At 31.1% G+C, this 23,653-nt stretch overlaps 1 protein-coding gene across 1 annotated transcript; it reads right to left on the bottom strand.

Annotated features, from left to right (window-relative positions):
• Nucleotides 1-11,874: 11,874 nt before the first annotated feature.
• LOC107631692 (beta-1,4-N-acetylglucosaminyltransferase family protein) lies at nucleotides 11,875-14,736 on the bottom strand. Its single transcript, XM_016335213.3, has 2 exons — nucleotides 14,314-14,736; nucleotides 11,875-13,546 (listed from the first exon to the last, which is right to left on the bottom strand). Exons 1-2 carry the CDS (start codon nucleotides 14,392-14,394, stop codon nucleotides 12,452-12,454), a joined length of 1,176 nt encoding a protein of 391 aa, XP_016190699.1. The 5' UTR covers nucleotides 14,395-14,736; the 3' UTR covers nucleotides 11,875-12,451.
• Between the last annotated feature and the right edge of the window lie 8,917 nt (nucleotides 14,737-23,653).

A 23,653-nucleotide genomic window follows, 5' to 3' on the forward strand; every position in this document is an offset into this window, starting at 1 on the left:
AAGAAGTTGAATTTGAAATTCTTAAATTCAAGTCTATCTATTTTGTTTAAATATAGTCCCAAATTATATCACTTCTTAATTTAGGGACAGATTCAAACGCATCGCATTCCTTATCAATTGAAAAAAATCATAAATGTTTTGTCCTCCTATTTAAATTCACAGTCTCTTAAAGTTCATCATTTATGATATATTGTTCTTTTTTTAATCAATTTTCCGATCAAATATTTAATTTCTACCAAAAAATATTTAATTTACTCAATATAGTTTCAACATATAACAATAATTTATGTATTATCGTATTAATAAACTATCCAATTTTTCAATTGCATCTTAAAAATCTAAAAACAAAACTATACAATTAAATCATAGTATTGATATTGTATGAAATTAATTATTTTAAAATAATTAAAGCATAAAAAATAAATAACTCTTGTTTTATGAACATTTTGAATTAATTTTAGTCAAGAATATAGGTAGTATTCTCTTACCTGCTTTTGGCACTTAGCTTATGGTAATACTTGGATATAGTAATATTTTTCTCATAACACTATCCTAGTTTACTTAGCTTCTTCTCCTCCTTCAATCATAATAATATTTTTCACCAACCATCACCCATCAGTATAGTAAACTCTAAATTGCAGATAACCTAACAGTGGAGAGTGGTGTTTTAATCTTTTTCAAAATAAGAAACGAACAAAAAGAAAATGTAAAAAAAATAAAGCAAAAGAAGATTGGAGTATAGCGATGGTTAAGAGGCATGTGGCATGTGGTGGGTGGGATCTGCACTTCTGGACTCACCACTTAACAGCGTTTGTTTTGACGAAAACTCCAGATTATTATTAGGTGGAACACTTTTACAACTTAGCTACCAATGTAGCAATTCTTCAATCTTCTTCCTTTCTTAAAGTGGAATTTATCAAAGGATTGTTTCATTAGTCATGTCATATGATAATATATAAGTCAATATAAGAAATTTAACTAATCAAATATGTCTTCTCTCTTTTTCTTTTATCTTCGAGTAAAGTATCGTTTGTGTCTCAATGTTTTGGGTAAATTCTATTTATGTCCCTAACGTTTAAATCGTCCTATTTGTATCCCTAACGTTTGTAAAAGTGATTCAATGTTATCCTGCTGTCAATTACACATCATGAGCGCTTTAGTTTGAGTTTTAAAATTTTTTTCTTGAAATTAGAATACAAATGTCTGGGATAGAATCGATAATCTACTCTGAAAAATAGCTCATCAAATGTTGAAATTAATTCCTACAACATTTACATAATTCACTTTTCTAGGGACAAAATTGAATTTAAACACAAATAGTGGGTATAATATTAAAATCGAACACATCCAAGTGAGACCTAATTGAGAATGAATACATCCAAATGAAAATAATTGAAAAATATAATCTGATTTGTTAGTATAATTGATAGTAGGATAACATTGAATCACTTTTATAAACGTTAAGGATACAAATAAAACGATTTAAACGTTAGGGACACAAACAGAACTTACCTCAAACGTTAGAGACAAAAACGATACTTTACTCTTTTTCTTTTTATGAATAAGAAAGAGTGAAAATAAAATTACTTATACCTATTGATTAAAATATTATTAATTACCTAATTTTTTAAAAATTATTATGTACACACTAAAAATCAACTATCAAATTACTCATTGTGTATTTATGTATAAATACATAATATTTAATTTATTTTTAATATATATTTTATATTTTAATATATATTTTATATAAATAACTGATTTGATAATTAATTTTTTGTGTATATTATTTTTTTTATTATTTATTTGTTGTAGTTATAATATTCTCTCTGTTTTTAAATATCTACTTTTAAATGTTCACTTGTATTAAGGAAAGAATTATTGGAATGTGTTAGTTACAAAAAATTAAAAATAAATTTTTTTATCCAATTTTTTCTCTAATAATAGGTGTGGCAGAAAAATGTAATATTATATTAATTCCTTAGCTAGTTACTAAATTATAAAAAATTAACATTTTAAATTAGACGCTTATTTTAACGCAGAAGTATTTGTTTAGCCCTCATATTTCCAAGTTGATATCATATTAGTTTGGTTAGAGAGAGAATTGTTATTTATTAACGGTGAGTAAATATTTAATTTGATCTTTGTCTATTTTTATAAAGGATAAAAGTTATCTTTGTCTAAAAAAAAGACATTTTGACCCTCAACTTTTTTATTTTGAGATAATATGATTTTTCTATTAAAAAATCCGTTAAATAATATTAAAAATTAATTTTGTAGATATTTTATTTGTATTTTGTGGAATTTTAAACTTTCACAAATTATTAATAAATTTGTTTTTTAAAAATTCTTTCAGGTGGTTAATTAAAGAAAGACCATAATGAAAATAATACCCCAAAAAAAATAATTGCAGTACGAGTATCTTTTAAAGAAAAACATAACATTGAATAAAAAATAAAAGAAGAGAATATTAATATTAATGATATTGGTGATGATAACAGTAGAAGAGATAACGATAATGATAAAATATGATTACACAATAAAAATAATAAAAGTAGAAGTAATAATAATAAAGATAAAAAAAAATAGTGGTAGTAGTGGTCTTAGTTAATTACATTGTTAAAAAAAACTGAGTCCCGCTAGGGAGACAATGATATTTGTATACAATATGTACAATGGACTTTTTATCTAGTCCAATTTTATTTAAAAATAATAATAAACCCTCAATTAACATAATTACAATCCCTAAATGAAATTATCCCCAATTGACCCATTTTGACCGTGTTACCCTACCACCAAAACACCTCCTCCTCGCTGTTCACCAACCCCACCCCGCCGCGTAGCTGTCTAAATTGCAACCTGCAGCAACTCCGCGAACATCTGCTTTGGAGAGCCCCTGTTTGCGAGCAAACTCTGTCGCTGGCAGCGTCAAGATCGCACCGACGGTCCTCACTTCCAACCCGAGTAGCTGCGCCCAAGCGCCGAGCTTGTTCGCCGTTGCTGGAAGCATCGCCGGCGCACGGTTTGCGGCTGCAGATCTGATCCTTGATTCGCTGGCTGACGTGTTTCAGAACCTCGTCGACCATCCACAGTGAGTGCGTTAGTTTCTTCTTTTCATGGTTCCTCATTGCAGTTGCTTATTGTTTTATAGAGTGTTTATGATGTTTAGTTTTTTTATTCTACATGGTGAAAATGCAATAAATGAATTTTTGTTATTTTGGAGTATGAGAAATTAGATGTTGCTTGAGATTGTTGCAATTGATTTAACAGTTTCGACGCATGACGTGAACTATTTACCGGAACCAACATCGAGCATCCACGTTAAGTGGGTTAGTTTCTTCCTTTCATGATACATCATTCAACTTGCTTATTGTTCCGTAGAGAGTATATATTGCTTATTTGCTTAATTTTACATGGTGAAAATACAATAGATAGAATTTTAGTATATTGGAGCATGAGAAATTAGTTGTTGTTTGAGATCGTTCCAATTGATATAACTTTTACGCGAAAAGGGTTAAATAAGTTTGTTAATCTAGTTTAAATAGCAGTTTTTTTCCTGTCCCGTGTGGACCTTTGGATGCAATGTAACATAAACCAGCTGACCACTGGCTTCTTATTGTTGATCATCATTGGATGGTTACTTTAGTAGGGTATTGGATGGTTGGTGTTCATGATAGATCTTTTTGCTGCTTTAATTGGATGGACACTTCAGTAGGTAATCAGATTGTTGGTTTTCATAGTCGCATGATCCTTGCTTGATTATAGTTTTTCTTTTATTTAAAGATGCTTACTATATGGTCAAGTGAATGATTGAATCGGTTGTTGTTTTTTTTTTTTTCTTACATGGTTTGTTTTTATTAAGTAAACAAATGCATGTATGATACGAAAACTAGCTTCTGATATGAGATACCAAATACCGATTTTAACTGAAATTGGTGGCTAATTTAATATCTATTTGCGTCACTGTTTCTGGCTGTAAACATTGATTTATGAGGTTGCCATGTTGTTGCATCGTATGAGAATATTTTAACTTGATGATTGCTTTGTTTGTAACTGATTGACCCGGTATATTGGACCAATTAAACTAATGCTGATGGAATCCTTTTTGTTTATGGGTGTTATACACTTATTGGATGGTTGGTCTTCATGATAGATATTTTTGCCAGTTTAATTGGTGGATTACTTGAGTAAGTATTCGGATGGTTGGTTTTCACAGTCGAATGAGTGCTTTCTTAATTATAGTTGAAGGTTGTGGTAGGCTTAGAGAAGAGGGGTTGAATTTATGCCTTCCTTTTAGTTGCTGTTGTTACCCTTTTTAAAACAGATTTGCAATTCTGATTCTGTTTTATCTTAGCAGCGGAAAATTATGAGACAATTTATTTTTGTCTCATGAATATCAGAAAACAGAACACAGCAGAGAAGAGAAAAGCTAACACCAGCATATATCCTGGTTCGGTTGCCTTGTGCTATGCAACCTACATCCAGTCTCCTCCACAACTATGGAAGAATTTCACTATAGTTAACAGTATTACATACACCAATAACTCAGGATTGACCCAATCCTTTCTCACTCAAGTTCTAACCTAACTTGACATTGACTATGCTAATACCTAACTATCCACTCTTAGTGCTAACCCAACTAAGAAAGGGATACCTCACAGGTACAAGATACAAGACATAAACACACCTAAAGAAATCTGAAAATAACTCTAGGCTTTTCTCTCAAGTGTATCACTCAGCCTTTTTCCACTCATGGCTTTTACTTGAGCTTTCTCACAATGCCTTTTCTCACAAGAAATTACAGAAAGATAAACATAGAAAAGTATATTACAATCTGTAAAACATGAAGGAGATTGACTTCATCAACAGCCTCTGTGCTATGCGAAAAACCAGATTAGCAAGCCTCTGATTCAGTTCTTCATACTGGCGGAATGCACCTTTGATTAGGTTACACTGTCCAGTTAGTTGAACTTCTTCAAAGAGCTCTCTCAGAACAAAACTTCTATTCACTGGTTTTCTCTCCTTGCTTTCTGAATTAACAGCAAGCTTCTTTTATCTCCTTGCATGTTGCTTGGTTCTTCTTCCAAGGTCAACACATTGAGCCTTGAGCTTCACCAACCCGCAAGCTTACTTTTTCTTCTCAAGCATCAAAGTAGAACCTTTGCTTCTGACTTCTCCAACTTGACCGAAAGCCTCAAAGCAGTAACAATAGAAATCTTCCAAGGTCAACTTGATCTGAGCCCTTGAAAACCAACTTGGTCTCCAAGTATCACTTGTGACCGTATATGTGGAGCAGAATAGGGCAGAGAACCACTTTCCCTTGAATGCCATTTTCGGATATAGCAGAGAGTTGGGAAGAAGGGATGAAGATCTGATTCATGCAAGATGAGATGGATTACCTTTCTTAAGCTTGATTTGGTTTGGATTTTCTGTTCTTTGCTTCTGTGCCTCAAGCTTCAATTTTCTCTTTCTTGCTTCTTTGGTTACTGGCTTATGGAGGAAGCTTTTCTTCTCTTTCTCTTTCTTACTTTACTGAAGTCTTGATGTGACTTGATTAGAGAGGAAAAGGACATTGCTTTTGGTTAAGCAAAAGAGAGGGATTTGCATTTCTGAAATCAGATCGGGCTTGGATCGGGTATTGGTATGCTTGGCCCGATTTAATTTCTTTGGTTTCTTTCTTTGCTTTTGCTTGGGCTCTTTATTTTGCTTTCAGCCCAATATTCTTTGCTGAATGCCTTTTATTCCATTTGGGCTATTAACATTTGGCCTGCAACAATAAACAATTAGTTAATAAGTAAATTATAATTAATCAACACTAATTATTTATTTTGCTCAAAAAGAATGTTTGTCATCACTAATTAATTTAGTTAATTTCTTAACTCAACGATAGTTTTTCTTTTAATTAAAGATGCGTACTGTATGGGCAAATGGAGGATTGAATCGGTTGATGTCTGTTGGTTTTTTTTTATTTCCATATGTTTTCTTTTTTGTTTGGTAAACAAATGCATGTATGATGGGAAAATTGGGTTCTGATCCGAGTTACTAAGAACCGATTTTAACTGAAATTGGTAGCTAGTTTAATATCTATTCGTGTCGCTGTTGTTTGAATATAGTTTTCCTCCTAATTAAATGTGCTTACTATAGGGACAATTGGAGGATTGGTTTTGATGAACGTGAATGACAGTTTGATGTTATTAGGTTGAAGGCTTCATTGAATCGGTTGATGTTTGATCTTTTTTTTTTTTTGGTTGATTTTGTTAAGTCAACACACTCTTGTATGAGGCGCAACCTTGATTCTGATCTGAGTTAGAAACAACCAATTTTTAATTATGTCTTTATTCAAGGATATGTATTTTTTGTTTTCCAAGGATGAATGACTTGAATTCGTCAAGCATTGCCCTCATGAAATTTGACCTTGTGCCAAGTTAATGAGATTCTTTTTGAACAGATGCATCAGTGAACTTGGGGATAAATCTGCAACCTAACAATGTCTTGTACTGTGATTATGAACATCCAATTATATGTGAAAAGTGAACATCAAAAGTCATATAGAAATGAACATCCAGTTCACTACTACAAACATTTGTTTAATTATGTCTTTATTCAAGGATATATATTTTTTGTTTTCCAAGGATGAATGACTTGAATTGGTTAAGCATTGCCCTCTTGAAATTTGACCTTGTGCCAAGTTAATGTGATTCGTTTTGAACAGATGCAACAGTGAACTTGGGGATGAATCTGAAACCTAACAATCTCTTGTACTGTGATTGTGAACATCCAATTATATGAGAAAAGTGAACATCTAAATTCATACATAAATGAACATCCAATTGGACCGTGAAAAAATCACAGCATTATTTTTTTCCTAGCAGAAAACCTAATTGGAGAAACCCTTAGTAAATATCATGTAAATAGACCCTTACTAAACATCACAAAAAGGCAAGACAAATATAATTTTTAATTCCTCGGGCCTGTTTCCTTTTTTTATTGTTGTTCAGCAATGAAACACATTATCTAAGTCCTATTTAAGATTCCAGGAAGTACAGTACATGTACACATGCTCATGAAGTCACGCCACCTATTCACCCCAATTTAGTAAATTATAAACAACTTCTCTTTTATCCTTTGATCATAAAACAATTTAAACTAGTTGCTTTAATTTTAGAAGTATGGAGTATTTTGACTTCTCGGATAATTCAATATACACGGGAGGATGGTTATTGTCCCAAACATCAGAATACAGGATAAAACTAGAATTCAAATTTCGTAACCAAGATCCATCTCTTCACTTTCAACCTCAGTAACATCCAACAGTGGCATGACCTATAATCACGAAATAAACACACAAATCGAATCATGAAAACTAATTAGATAAACCATTAGTAAATGAAATGTACAGAAATCTTCTCTAAACTCTACAGAAAAAGATACACAAATATAAATGAACCACATCATCCTACCCATATTAACCTGAAAAGAAATGCATCAATATCACTTATTAATAGTAATTGAATTATTATTTTATTTTATCTATTATATAAGCATTTTAACTACTACTATTCTCTGTGTTACATGACACTGTATACCAGAGATATCAAAAAGTAACACATACAACCACCATGCACACTTACTTCATTTCTCAGTTGTAGAGTCCAAGGTCACTAGAGTTGCCTTTTTAATGCATAGACCATCTATCATGTATACTCATACAAATATTCCTAATCTAAACATGCAGGAAGCATTCTATTCAATTTAATTTACACTTTCAGAAAAACTCTTAATAATAAAAATACATTTAGTTCTATTTTATATTATTTAACAATATACTACACTAATAAGGTTCAAGCGGGTCTATGGGCATCATGCACAAAATCATGGATGATTACTTATTAACTAGTCGGTTGTCTAGTGTACCAATTACATTGCTTATACATGCTGGTTTAACTTTGAATATTTAAATTGATACATCCATATAGGATACTCCACAAGAGAACTATTTCATCACAAGTAAAATCCATATTCCATGACTGATTAACACATGCATATCCTCCATACATAAATGCGCACCATGAATTTAAAACCAGCACAAATATGGTTAATTGAATAATATTCATGTTCCATCTAAGTAAGTAATTAACATACAATAAAACACTCCACTTGCACTAACAATGAACATCCAAATCTTATGAAAATAACCATCCATTATCACTGATTCAACGAACCATTCTCACCTTATTAGACTGCTCACCGTCGGCGCAAAATGGTCGGGAGCGTTTTCATGCGACTTTGATGAATTGTGATCAGCAATGGAGGATGGAACATGACACAGCGATTGCACGACATTGCACGCCATCTACGAACTACTACGCGGTGATGGACGTATCAAAGGAATGATACTCGTGACTCCTTTATCTTGTATCGTCAATGGACAGAGGAAGGTACATGCCGGCTGCGACGGAGTCGTCGCAGGCGGACTTGATGCGGTGCCGCCAGAACGAGCCACACGATCAGAATGCGCTGCTGGGCGTTCACCGGTGCGGACTTCGACGTCAGACGGAACGACTTCCGGTGATAACACACGAGCCAAGGAGAAAATGAATTACCACCGTCGGTGAGAGAGTCTGCGTTATTGGTCTGTCCTCACCGTTTAGAGAGAGATGGTCGTGGTTTTTGTTTTCAAATAACTTAATTCTAATTTTTTTTAAAAATTCAAATTAGCAAATTTTTATAATTAACGATTGTACCCATAATTTAATATTAATTTCAATTAAACTCCTATTGTATGCATTGTACAATAAAAATATTGGCTCCTCATTTTTTCAAAAAAATTTAATAAAATTCTCATAAAACTATTTTTTTTATTATTTAACAGATTTTTTAACAAATAAAACGTATTATCTTAAAATAAAAAAAATTAAAGACCAAAATATCTATTTTTTTTTTGACAAAAATTACTTTGGTTTTTGTAAAAAATAACAGAAACCGAATTAAATCTTTACTTATTAACGGTCATCATATCAATCAAATATATGTGTTTACATTTCTGAAACTTTAAGATGATAAATGATAACCGTACAAAAAAATTTTAATAATATATCATTAGATTTAGCGATATTTAAACAGTGAATTTTAGTATACCAATGCTATTGTGGTTATGCAAATATTACTAAAAATAAAATCAAATTTTTTTATATTTTAATAATATTTTTTTAAGAATATTTTTAAAAAAATATTATTTAATGATAAAAAATATTATTTTAATTTTAGTAATATATTTTAAGAGAAGTGCTACACATATAAGTCATTTTAGTTTACAAATCATACAAGTTGAGCTAAACCTAACAAAAAGGACGCTCACCCATATGAGCGTGTTAACACGCACCCTACTCAACGATTTTCATAGCGCGCTTCGCGTTTCTCCTCTTCCTTCTCCTTCTCCTCCTCCTCCTCCTTCTTCTCATTTTTCTTTGCGTTTTTTCTCATTTTTCTTTGCGTGTTTCATCTTCATTATCATTTTTTTAATCACTGTTGTTGTTGCTGCATTTTTTTCCTCCTTCTCTTTCTATTGATTTTGCAACATTATGTATTTTTTTCTTCTTTGTTTGATTTTTTCCTCCTAAAAAGAATTATGAAAATATGAAATAAGATGAAGAAAAAGAAGAAGCAGCAGAAGATGAGGAGGAGGAAGAGGAAGAGTTTTGAATTATACAGAATTTATCAGCACACATACACCAAAAATTCTTAAAGAATACACCCAAATATCTTCGTGTTATACCCAAATTTGTTGTAAATACAGAAAAGTGTTTCCTCTAATGCTACATTTTTTTTCTTCTTTTTTTTATTGGGTAAAGTATATTTTTTGTCCCTAAAGTTTGACAAAAGTTTTAAAAATACCCCTAAATTTTATTTTGTTTCAATTTTGTCCCAAAAGTTTTCGATTTACATCAAATATACCCCTGAAGGCTAATTTTTCAAAAACTTTAAGACCAATCTAACAACAATGCATGGAAATTATACTTGATTTGCTTGTGTTGAGAGTTATTCTTATAAAATTGTTGTTGAATTGGTCTTAAATTTTTTGAAAAATTAGCCTTCAGGGATATATTTTATGCAAATCGAAAACTTTTGGGACAAAATTGAAACAAAATAAAACTTAGGATATTTTTTAAATTTTTGTCAAACTTCAGAGACAAAAAATATACTTTATCCTTCCTTATTTCTTTCTTTCTTTTAGTTGAACGAATGTAAGTTCATCCTATTCTAAATAATTTTGTACCATTATGTGTTTCTTCTTTTTCTTTGTTTAATTTTTTTTGTTTTTATTCTTGTTAAAAGAGTAAAACAAGAAGAAATTTGAGAAGATAAAACAAGAAAAAAAAGACGAATAAAAAAAAAGAATATTATGATGATGAAAAAGAAGAAGAAGAAGCAATAGAAGATGAGAAGGAAGAAGAAGAGTTTTGAATTATGTAAAATTTATCAGCATATACACCAAAAATTCTTAAAGAATGCACCCAAATATCTTCGTGTTATATCCAAATTTGCTGCAAATACAGAAAAATATTTTCCTTAATACATAACTTTTACATTACATTCAATTCAAACCATCACCGATGAAACATTATTCACCTACAGAATCATAAACTACTAATGAAAAAATTAATTAGAATCGAACCACACCTCAACTACTTGATTGGATTCAAAACAATAATCAATTTCGTTTTGGTTCAATTGATAATCTGAACTTGAATTATTCATTATTTTCAACAACGAGATAAGGAGGAGAAGAAGGAAAAAGAAGGATGAGAAGAAATTCTAATAAAAAAAGAAAGATGAGGAGGAGGAGGAGGTGGTGGTGGTGGTGTTGGTGACAACAATAACGAAAAAAAAAAAGAAGAAAAAGAACGTGCAGCAAAAACATACACGCGTTGATTAAAATTTATTAAATTAAGACGTGCGTGAAATGTGGGTGCGTAAGACATACGCGTGAGTGATTTAAAAAAAATGGCGTATTTGAACTTGTATAATAAAATAGTTTATATACGAAGAATAATTGATATTTTAAAACGCTATAGGCACTATAATTAGTGTCAACACCGTAGCGTAATAAAAAAAAATAGAATCACCCTTTTAAATTTGGTCAATAACAAGTTCAAATAATATTGGCTCCTCTTTGAAAAAAATTGAAAGGCATGAATTAGATCAAATTTTTAAAAAAGATTTAATCTAATTCAAATAGCTTATTCTATTGGTAACTTTTCAGTGTCATTTATTAATTTAATTACGGATAGAATATTAAAAATATAATTTAATTTTATACGAGCATCTAATAAAATTCATATATTCATATGATTTTTTAAGTAAAAATATTATATACACACAAAAAATTAATTATTAAATCAATCATTATATATTTATACATAAATATATTTATTATTTAATTTATTTTCAATGTATATTTTATATTTTAATATATATTTTATATAAATCACTGATCTTTTTATGTTCGCATAGCACAATTATTTTAAAATAGTTTATTATTACTTTTGTTAATATGACAAAATAAAAATTACTATTTGTGTAAATTCTTTTAAATTGATATATTTCACAAAAAACAAAGGAGAAAAAAGAAAGAGAGAAAAGAAGAGAGGAAGGAAAGAAGGGAACTGCAGTACTTGTGGCTGAGATTCAAGAAGCCGGCATGAGGTTCGTTATAAGATACCAACTTCTGCTGCACTGCGACAGGTACAAGTTAAAGCATATCTATCATCTAGAGTTTTCTACTTCTCTCTATTTAGTTTCTTGCAGTACACTGAATTATTCTAAACGCGTCTTTTTTTGTTACTTTTCACCAAACAAGAATCAAAGCAAGTAAGCTGATGCAAGTTTGATAGCAACGATGAATTATACTAAATAATTCAGAAAAACTGAGTCAGTGTTGTTGTAAAATATAGGACAAGCAATCAGATTAGCGACATATTTAACATGATAACCAACTAAAGAATAGAAGAAAATGAATTGGTCTGGCAGAACAAAAATTCCCAACCGGGAAAAAGGTGGGGAAACTTTAAGCTACTCTATGGTATATCTGGGGATCACAGCCACACTAAAATACCAAATAAACACGGAGTTCAATCATGGCAAGCATGTTCCTAAACAGCACTTTCAAATCGCTCTTCAGAAGAATAGATACTGCTCCCCCCCTTGAATGAGGTGCACCTCTAAGCTATGTACAAGAGTTCCTCACCTCAAAGTCAAAAGAATTTGTCTGAACTCAAGGAATTTCTCAAAGAATATCTCACTGGACAATGATACAGCCCTATAGAAGTGACACACAATCACCAGAACAGAACCTCAGTTCACACACCTGAGAGGAGTCACCACCTTAAGCTGCTGCACAAGCTACAAAAAGCTTAGCAAGAAAATCAGTCTCATGGATGAGTTTCCAGGATCATCTCTCTCTCATGCAGTTTCCAGGTAACAAGAACTTATACTTATCTGCATTTTCCAAGAGATAAGCAGGAAGATGAACTGCAGAATAGGAATGGGGTATCGGTCCCATTTTGCCAATGATTTCCTTGAAAGTGTACTCCTCAGGCAGCATGTCGAATAAATCAGCCCCAGAGCATATAACACTCTGGATTCTATCTGGATTTAAATAATGAGAGAACCTGACTCTATCATAATGGCTGTAGGCTTTCATCTTGAAAACAAAATCACTGATGCGCCTGAAGCAAAAGCTACAATGCCACCCAGAATCTGCCAATAAGATATCCGACTGGCGATAATGAGCATACCTTGTCTTCCCAGTCTGATACCTATGAACCGAAGCCCTCCAGCTCTTATCATCCAAACGAAACTCAAATGAGTATAGATAGTTCTTCAGCTGGAGATGAATGATTGAAGGAATTTCATCACACCATCTCAGGAGATTAATAGTGTGGGCACTTGGTATCTCGTCAACATCAGACATGATCAACAAATCATCATCTGTTATACCAGCTATCCTGAGGAGCTGGTCCAATGCTACGCGCTGATATGCCTCCTCAACAAATGGGTTTTCTCCTTTCCTAAATCTGCCACCAATAGTTCCATAAGTTAACCGGGGCTCTGCAAACTCGAACTCGTGACGATGGCTCTTAAAAACCAGAGGCTTAGGCAATCCAGTGAATGTAGAATTTGATTCAAGGAGCACAAACTCATTAACGTAAGGGTACAATTCTCTCCACCGCAAGTTAAGTATTTCAATCTCGTTACTGAACAACACAGCATCATAAACACGCCTTGGAAACTCACGGACTCCCCATCCATGAAGTTTGCATAGATTCTCCATGGACACATTCTGGTTATAGTAATGGGGGATGACATGGAATGGCTTGGGTGGTTTTTCCCAGAGGGGTCGCAGAAAGTACGAGATTTTCTGGCCATGCAGGTATATTCCAAATATGCACATTGGGATAACAGCAAATATGAATATGTAGGTCTTTACATCCAAGCCACGCAAAATGCAGCGGATTCTTGACATGCCAGAAACTTGACTTGATTCCTGCATAATTGAGAAACAAATATCTATGTAACCAGCAAAGCTAAAAGGAATTATATAAGAAAAAAAAGAAACTGGTAAATAACTACACAATGCAGCTTCATTCAACCCTCCAAACACAAACAACCCATATCATGAATCAAAATTGTTAATTACCCTCTCCCTTGGCCAAAACTTTCAATTCTGATACAAGTTAACTAGTATCATCATCATGAAGAGATTAGAACATGCAAGAATAAAGATCCCGAAAATGCAAGTAGCAGTTCAAATCCAACTATGGCAGCAATAGAGATCTCTACCCTCTCAGAAACCAAGCCCAAAGATAGGAACAATACGGAAATGGGGGTAAAAAAGGTGCCCTTGCATACAAACCAACAAAAAATTCACCAGATTTGCCCAAATTAGCAAAGGCATATACTAAAAGCCTAAAAAAAACACCACCTTAATCCTGGACCCAAATTCAGATCACAAATATGTCGTAGAAAAAAAGAACAAAAAGAGAAAGAAAAAATAGTAAATCTAAGGCGAAAAATTCCATAACCACCCGCCGAGAGATTAAATCACTAACCCATCTGCATCCGATTTTATTTTTGTTTTCATTATCATTAATTTTAAGAATCGCGGAAACCATAAAGCGCGATTCGGAACAGCAAGAACAAAATAATAAATAAATAAATAAATAAAAGAAAGCAACTTATAAGTTTTGATGGAACCAGAAAAAAGAAAACTTTTAAAAAGAAAAGTATAATTGAAGATATATAGATAGATACCTGGCCACAAACTTTGCTGCACAAATCATCGCTCTTCTTAGAGCAGTAGTTGCCCCCGGTCTCGTTCATCATCCACCACATTTTGTGTTAGGGTTTGCGGATGAACAAAAAGCAGATCGAGTTACCGTATGAGGGCCTCGAAAGGAAAACTCAACTCGTGAAGACACACAAATTAGAGGGTAAGTTAATTATACTATCTAATCTTGCAGGCGCGATTGATAGAATATAAAAGAGGAACAAACAACGAGGTGACTCTCTTCTCTTCTTCTGTCTCCTTGGAACGGGTGGCAGTTGTCTTCTCCACACACACTCTCAAAAGTTCCGTTACATTACACAACCCCCTCCTCTCTCTCCTTCCTATGATGTTTATGTTCTCGATGCCGCTTTTCAATTTTTATAATTATAATTATTGATATTCTCCCTATCTTATTGCCACCCCAAATATTTATATAAACATATGCTATTCATCCCGCAATTACGCAAAAGCACTCGCTTAACCTGGAATCGCGTCTCCTATGCTAGGGGCTTAATTGTCATTCCGCTTACGATATCTCTTACTTAGTCCCTCCCTCACGCGTTGTATTGACGGGATCGCGACAACTGGTTCTTTGTGTATATTGCTGTTGTTTCTTTATTTGTTTTTCTTTTAATGTATAAATTTATGATTTTAATTTTAACTGCCCGACGGTATAAAAGTTAAGTGTTTAATTTTGATATATTTACAGGATAAAATATTTTGTCTAATGATAATGAATGAAAATAATAATTAGATTAGATAAAATTAAATTTATAATTTATAGCCAACACACGTTGACAAATGCTATTAGTAGCAGCAAATTATCAGTTAGAATTTAGATAAGATGATCATGAAAAAAATAAAGAAAAAACATTAGATTAGATTATATTAGATAATTAAGATAACTAAAAAAAATTGTAAACCAGGGGCATTTATTCTCTTGACAATTTCGTTGTTTTTCGGGGTCCAACAAGACACGTGGCAGCCAGCTCATGGGTGCCCGGAGTTGCTTTATAATATTCATCTTATTCTAATTTTTAATAATCTTCATCATATTGAAGATTACTTAGGTGAAGGGACTTAGGCATTGTTTGAATAAAAGATGAAAAATAAGAGGAAAGAAGGGAAGGAAAGAAAATAAGAGGAAAGAAAATAAAAAAAAATTGATGATTTTTTTGTTGTTTGAATGAAGAGAAAATAAATAGAAAGAAAATTATTTTTTATTTAGATAAAAAAAAATAAAAAAAATTATATTAGAATAAAATTACAGTAATATCTTTATTTATATTATATATAAATTATAATTTATTAATATATTTAAATTATTTTTTTAATAGAAAAAATAATTCAAATTGTATTTTAAAATTTTAACATATTATTTTTATTAATAACAATAATTTTTTTAGAGTTATATATCTCTTTTATCGTTTTTTAAATATGATAAACAAAAAATATATCATTATTTTTTAAATATATACAAATAAATAATTTTATAAATAAATAATTATTCATAAATTATATTATTAATCTCTTTAATTATATTTAAAAAAAAGATAAAGTTTGATAGTACTGTAAAATTGAAAAGAGCAGAAGAGATGATTTTTAAATTTAAAAAAATAAAATAAAGAGAGAATAAATTTGTAATTATATCATTATTTCTTTTTTTTTTTGTTGGTTTTTATCTTTTAGTCGAAGAGAAAAGTATTTTATGGACCCATTCCCTTTTTTTCTTTTCCTCTGCATTTTCCTTGATAAACCAAACAAAGAAAAACTTGATTTTTCACTCATTTTCTTTTCCTGAATTTTCCTTCCTCACTCATTTTCTTTTCCTGAATTTTCCTTCCTCTTATATTCGTTCGAACCAAACACTGTGTTAGGTTAGGGGTAGAAAAGTTGGTGACGTCGTCGTTTTGTATGGAGCAAAGGTCGGTTTTGAATGCACCCGCGTGTAGAATAAGAATCGACCAATCCAAAAGTGGCACGGTAGTTGCAACGATGAGGAAAGTGCCGAGGCAAGGATTTTTTTTTTTTTTCCTTTTCCCAATTAATCTATCCATATACGAGAGTTAGAATTCAATGAAGATAGTTAAAATATAATATTATTCAATTTAAATTAAAATCGGTTAAAAATATAACTTTTTGAAATAAAATTGATTGAATCTTATTTTTGACACCAGTATGATTTTGATCAAATTTTAAATTACATGACAGAAAAATTAAATTGTGTTTTAAAGTCAATACAACCAAAATCTAACTTGATACTATTAACACAAAATTGGAAGAGTTTAAATAATTCGATCATGATAGTTTGATAACGTGTAAATCGAAATATTGTAATATGTGAATTGTTTCATAAAAATGTAGGTGGAAGTATCGTAACATAAATTATACTATAAGTATTAATACAAGAGTTTAACTTATTTTAAAAGAAGTTGAGTCGGTAATTTCTAAAAATTAAAATAAAATAAATTGTACGAACGTTGAATTTGAAGATTAAGGTTAAAAAAGATATGAAATGTCAAATTTAAAAGTCAAAATTCTTTATGATCAAAATAATTTGAAGATTAAGGTTAAAAAAGATGTGAAATGTCAAATTTATAAGTCAAAATTCTTTATGATCAAAATAATATAGTGACCTGAGAAACAGAGAAAATTAGATTGTGAAAAAAGAAGAATACCCTTCAAATCTACCCTTGTGATCTATAAATAAAAGAAAGCCAAAAATAAAAAAGAAATTTCAATTTGGACATTATTATTACATCACATCAAACTCTACAAAATTTAAAATTATACTGACATTAAAGAGATTTATGGAGTGCAAGTTTATATAAGTGTATAGAATCAAAAAAAATTTTGTTCATTTTATTTTTGTTATTTTATACTTTTTCTTTTATTTGTCGTTGGTAATTCCTTTTATTTTTCCTTCTATTATTTTAAACTTCAATTTGTTTGTTATTTCAATTCCAGCTCTTATTTATTTCATTTATTTTCTTTATCATTTTTTATTTCTTTTTTCTTTCCAGCATTTTATTTCCAAGTTTTTATTTGGCTTTATTTGTCTTCTTATTTTATATTTTATTATAAATATTTTGAGATACACAATTTCGATACTTACGTTAACTAATTTTTGGGTCAAACACACTCTTTTTTTATTTAAAACCGTACATACTTTTCGAATTGAGTAGGGGTGTTCGCGGTGCGGTTTGGTTCGGTTTTAAGGAAAAAATTCATCTGATCCGAATGCTTAATTTATGTGCGGTGCGGTTTGGATTGGATGAACTTTTTTTGAAAATCCGATCCGATCCGATCCGATTACAAGCAGTTTGGATCGGTTTTTGGATTTGCGGTTTTTTAAATAAAAAAAATTAAATACATATAACAAGTCTTAACATCAAATTTTAAATAATCAACAATGACATAAAAAGTCTTAACATATCTTAAAAAACCGACAATAACATAACAATAGAAATAAAATTATAGGTTAGTTAAAATAAATAAATAAATAATATTTTAAACATAAAATATTTATTAAATAATAATAATACATAAATAATAGAAAAATGTATAACAAATTGAACATGTTATAAATATAATTGTAAATATAATAATAAAATAATAATATTATAGCACATTGTGCGGTTTGGATTGGATTGGATCGGTTATGAAAAGTAGATCCGAAATCCGATCCAATCCAGCGGTTTGCAAAAAATAGAATCCAATCAAATCCGAATTAGTGCGGTTTTAATCGGTTTTCGGTTTGAATTGGATTGGATGAGCGGTTTAATTTGGATCGGTTTGGATTTGAACACCCCTAGAATTGAGATCTTAATACAAATTTGATTCGACACTCTGTCGAGATTACCAAAAATCAAGTGAAACAAATGCTATATTTCATATGTTAAGTTTTATTAGTAAAAAAGTTATTACTATAGAGTTAAATCTTAAAGTACTGTTAAGATTAGTCATATATATTAAAATAATTTCTAAACTTTTATTTTTACTAATTATATTTTTAAAATTAACAAAAATACACTATATTAATTTCAAATGATGTGTCATTTGATAAAAAAATAATTTATTAATTAACATAATATATTTTTATTGATCTAAAAAACATAATTAATATAATTAAAATTTTAAAAACTATTGATACATACAGTCAATTTTAGAAATTACTTTAAGATTTAACTCGACTAACATATCATAAACTATTGCAATTATACCTAGTGTTTAGTTTGATTGAACACTGAAATCAAAATTCATCCAAAGCAACTACAAACACCTCTAGGCTTTTAGCAAAGAGTATAAGTGAATATTGATGGGGATAACGAGAAGGCAGAGAAGGAAAACATTTCAATTCAACTACTAATGTACTATCAGCATCTGCAACAGTTAGGAGGAGGAAGAAAACAGAACAGAACAGTGGAACACATTTGGGTGTGGACCCAGCCAAGCAATGAGGTGGAAGCTGGGCTGTGAGGTGGGCCCCCACCACGAGCTTCTCCCAATGTTTTCGTCCAATTTGTTCGCATGTGGGCCAACGCTCCAACTGCCAACCATGCCATACTTTTAACCAACGTCTCTAAACAGGCCCCAAAACTTGATTACTTTATTATGTGAAACTTTGTAACTATTAACTAATACTCAAATCCTATTATTAGGATAATATATACTCTAAAAGAATTATACAATTATAATTTTTTTATATTTTTTCTTAAAAGAATTTTGTTAATATATACTCTAAAAACACATTTTAAAATTATTATAAAAACATATTTTATTAAAAATTATTAAAAATAATTTTTTATATTTTCAATACATTAAATACATAAAAAATTTTAAAAATATAGCATTATAATCTTAAAATATGCCTTTAAAATACAAAATAGCCAAATTGGTAAATCCTTGTCATAATTAACAAACAATAAAAGTTGAGTGCATTTATAAATGTAAATAAAATACACTCTCAATAGTCAAGACATCCATATAAACCTCATTGACAAACTAGTTTTTAAATTTTAACTTAATCATTAGCAAAATCCATTAGGCATAAATGATAAGTAATTAAAATCACTTTAAAATATTTAGGTCGGTCAACAAAAGTATTATCGATTAAGAATTATATTATATATGGAAAAGTTTCACATAATAATGTTATGCGTTAGATTTATATTAGTGTGTTGATCGAAAAAAGTATTTTCGATAAGAGTGGGTCAGATCGAAATAAAAAAATATGGTGTTTCAAGAAGACGCGTGCGCGCGAGCTTGAAGTGAGGCAATCGGTGCTGATGTGGATTTCAATTATGTTGTCAATCGAATAAGCTAGAATCGAAGAGAAGATTTGATTCGAAAGGTTGAAGAAGGTTTTCGAAAAACTGATCAAATAGTTATGAAAGCGGGAAAATTTGTGGCTTTTATCACACGAGAAAAATATTAGAAATATCTACAATCACGCATTGGAAACAGTTATCAAGAGTGGTTGTGTTTCAAATTTATAATTCTTCATTTAATTGTAATTAATTGTAATCAAATTAACCGTTACGTAAGATAGTCTATAAAAAGTCACCAAAAAAAAAAGATAGTCTATAAATACTGTGAAGTGTTAGGGAATGGGGGTTGGAACTTTTACTCAAAAAAACACTCTAGCATTCTCACATCCCAGCGTATCCATGAGTTTGCGATCGAGTTTTTTTTTTCTATAGGGTTCCTTCCACCTTCTTCTTTCTTTTAATTTCAATTCTGTTTCTAATTTTATTCACCAAGTGTTATTCATATTCTTTACTTTCTCTGTTAAATTTATCTTTCAGAATTCTATCATTTACTTCGAAGTTCTTTGACTTAATTTAAGGCATTTTTACTGTTTTCTTTTGATTTTGGTTCAAGTCTTTCCATTTACCATGTCTTTACTTTTTGAAAACTTTGATTTCCGAATTATATTTAATATTCTACAAATTTATTTTATTTTTATTGTAAAAACTTGTCTAATCGGAGACGCTTTGATGCACTTCTAGAAAACTGGTACTCGCACTTCATCGAATGTCTTACTCGATTGCTCAAATCGAATCTCTCACTCGATTAGGCTTATTTAATTAATAAGTCAATCGAAATCCAAATCAGCGCCAATCACTTCCAACCTCATGCTTACGCGTACATCTTCTCGAGAAACTATTTCTGACTCACTCCGAATCGATTCACTCTCATCGAAAATATTTTTCGATCAACAATTAGTGATGAAAAAAATGGGATTAAGTTTTGAATCTATACAAATATTTAACCAACACTAAATAGTTGAAAATAAATAGTTTAACATATTGAAAATAAAGGAACAATAAATTGGGAGATCCATTTACATATATAAGTAATTTGTAACGTTATTATAGATTTGCATTCTGTTACTTATGTTATTTATAATGTAAATAAAATAATACTGTGTATGTTTTATTTACACTATAAGTGAAATAAGACAGAATTTTACATGCACGTATTACGTTTGCACACATGGTGTGAAACGTGCTTATCTTATTTACAGTATAAATAAGAAATACACAGTATTATTTCGTTTACACTGTAAATAAGATAAGTAATAGCTGCATCTATATATTGAACTCATTTATCTCGTGACTTGAAGTCACTTCTGAATCATTTCTACTTTCTCTCACCTATAGCCATTTCTATTTATATTATTGAGGCAGTCAAAGATTATGGTGCATATATATGCACGAGATGATGACATCAACTACCTGAACGCAACGTGACATATCGCTGAAGCAATCACTTTCAAATTAGTATTGTTATTTTCCTGTTTAAGTCAAATAAGTATATAGTTATAGTCATGGTTAGGATACTTTTATAAATGTAGTATCTATTAGGTGGTAGAATGTATTGTTAGTAAGTGTTAATTAATAGGTATAATTTAATGTATTAATTAATTATTTTATTAAGTAAATGTTTATTACATTTTATATTTCTTTAAATTTGAATTTTATATATTTAAATTTAATTTTGATTGTGGTAGATAATTTTTTAACTGTTATTAAATGTTTTAATATTTATTGCATTTGTTCGATATGTTTTTTCGATGTTTGCTTTTTAAAGATTAATTATTCTGTTTTCAACTAAATTATGAAATGTGAAATATTTGTTTTCGATGTTTGCTTTTTAAAGATTAATTATTCTGTTTTCAACTAAATTATGAAATGTGAAATATTTGTTTAGTATATTTTTTTATCTTTTTGTTTCGACATTTAAATGTTTATTTTTCAAATAGATTTGTTATTAAGCTTTTTTATTTTTTTTTATGAGAGGTCCTCGCCTATTTCTCCCTAAGCGAGTGAGCCACACTCTAACACTATCGGACGTTATGCTTTCTTACTTGAAGGAGGCTGGGTTTGGCAACACAGTGCAACTCAGGAATTTCGATAAAAAAAAAACTACAAATTACTTATATCTATAAATAAAATATTTATTTATTTAAAAAAATCCAAAATCCATTGATATAATTTATGTTTATACACAAATTAAAGAGAATTGAGATACTTAATTTGGTTTTACATCTTGGCCATTGATTATGAAAATAATTAATTTTAAAATCTTATTAGTTTTTATATTGATTATTATTATTTCTCATTAACCTTTTTATAAATAAAATTTTTTTAGTCTAATAGTTAGTTCACTAGTCAGTTTAAGCAAATGTTAGAAATTAATTTTTGACCTGTCAGATTGAAAAATACCACGAAAAACAAACAAAAAAACTATTTTTATATCATGAAAACATAAACTGATAACTTTTAAATAATAACTTGAAATCTTCATATTACGAATTTTCGAAGCACGTATCAGCAAGTGTCAAGGATTAGTCTTTGACCTTGCGAGTTGAAGGATACCGCAGAAAAAAAAAAAAACTATTTTTATAGGCTCATTTTTTTAATATGAAAAAGATATGTGTATTTTCGTTTAAAATGAACTTCTTTGGTGTATATACTAGGTGGTGAATGCTGTAGATATGACATGCCCAACACCCAAAAAACGTGTTAACTCACCACGCATGCAACGTGCTAGACGCGTGACAACATCAAGAGCAACACAATACATACTTGTTGGACACGTGGCAGACATCGGGCAACACACTACATGCGTATTGGACACACGTGGCAGACATCGGGAAAACACACTACATGCGTGTTGTACACGTATCAATTGCCGATTTGTTGTGATTTCAATACGTAACATGTGAGGTGGGTCCTCTGCCTATAAAATCGAAACTCATTACCATTTTACTTCATTGCGAGATTTATGTTTTTAGTGCTTTGTTGGTGTTGTGGAGGGCACTGCAAATATAATGGTTTACCACAACTGTGAGATTATATGAAATACATATGATGGGGTGAGCTTTGTGTATGAGAATCTATTTTCGTTTATGATTCCATACACTATGACATTCGTAGAACTACAATACAGTCTCTGTCAAAGCATAGAGAGTGATATTTTAAAGAAGGTTAGTAATATTTTTTACAGGAGTTTGGTTATCGTATTTGGCAGCCTAATACAGTTTGAGATTATGTCGATCGTTGACGAAACAAGTATTCAACGAATGTTTCATATCCACCAGCAAATTCAAGTGCAACATCCAATGATTGAGTTGTATGTTGAATTTGAACATATAGATGCCAATGAAATTCAATATGACTAAGAGTGCAAGATGACAAAGATGAAGAGTACGAAGGAATGAACAATGGTAGCGAAGAGGAGTTCGAAGCTATGTACGAAGCCGGTGACGAGGACAAGGATGGCGATGGGGGAGGGGAGACAGTCGTGGAAAATTTAGTGGTTCCATCCGCAGTCAGTCAATCTAGCGCTGGGTCCTCCTAGGATGCTGGCACTGGATTAAGTGAGCGTGCAAACAAGCGCTGGCAATTTTTCCTTGTCATGTGTACGCGTCGTCCACACGTACGCGAGACCCTTATCGAGGACGCTCAATAAACAAGCTCCCAACTCAGCGCTCGTTCAATCCTGGCGCTCATTTTACCCTCACGCGTACGCGTCACCCACGCGTACGCGTTGCCTTCTTTGCAGGCGCTCAGTAAACAAGCGCTAACCTGAACGCCAAGCTGAGCACCAGGTCTCATCTCCAGGGGCACAAATTCACATCCTCACGCGTATGCGTGGCCTTCTTCGCAGGCGCTCAGTAAACAAGCACCCAACTCAGTGCTCGTTCAATCCTGGCGCTCATTTCACCCTCAAGCGTACGCGTCACCCACGCGTACGCGTGACCATAAAATTTTCCAAGTGAATAATCGAAGGCGCTGAGTTACTAAGCGTGCAAAC

This window comes from Arachis ipaensis, chromosome B3 (genome assembly GCF_059453495.1).
Source record: "Arachis ipaensis isolate K30076 ecotype BB chromosome B3, ASM5945349v1, whole genome shotgun sequence".
Taxonomy (NCBI): domain Eukaryota; kingdom Viridiplantae; phylum Streptophyta; class Magnoliopsida; order Fabales; family Fabaceae; genus Arachis; species Arachis ipaensis.

Coding starts and splice junctions, on each gene's coding strand:
- LOC107631692 (XM_016335213.3), bottom strand. CDS start 14,394: ATGTGGTGGATGATGAACGAGACCGGGGGCAACTACTGCTCTAAGAAG. Junction 13,547..14,313: donor GCAGCAAAGTTTGTGGCCAG/GTATCTATCTAT, acceptor TCAATTATGCAG/GAATCAAGTCAAGTTTCTGG.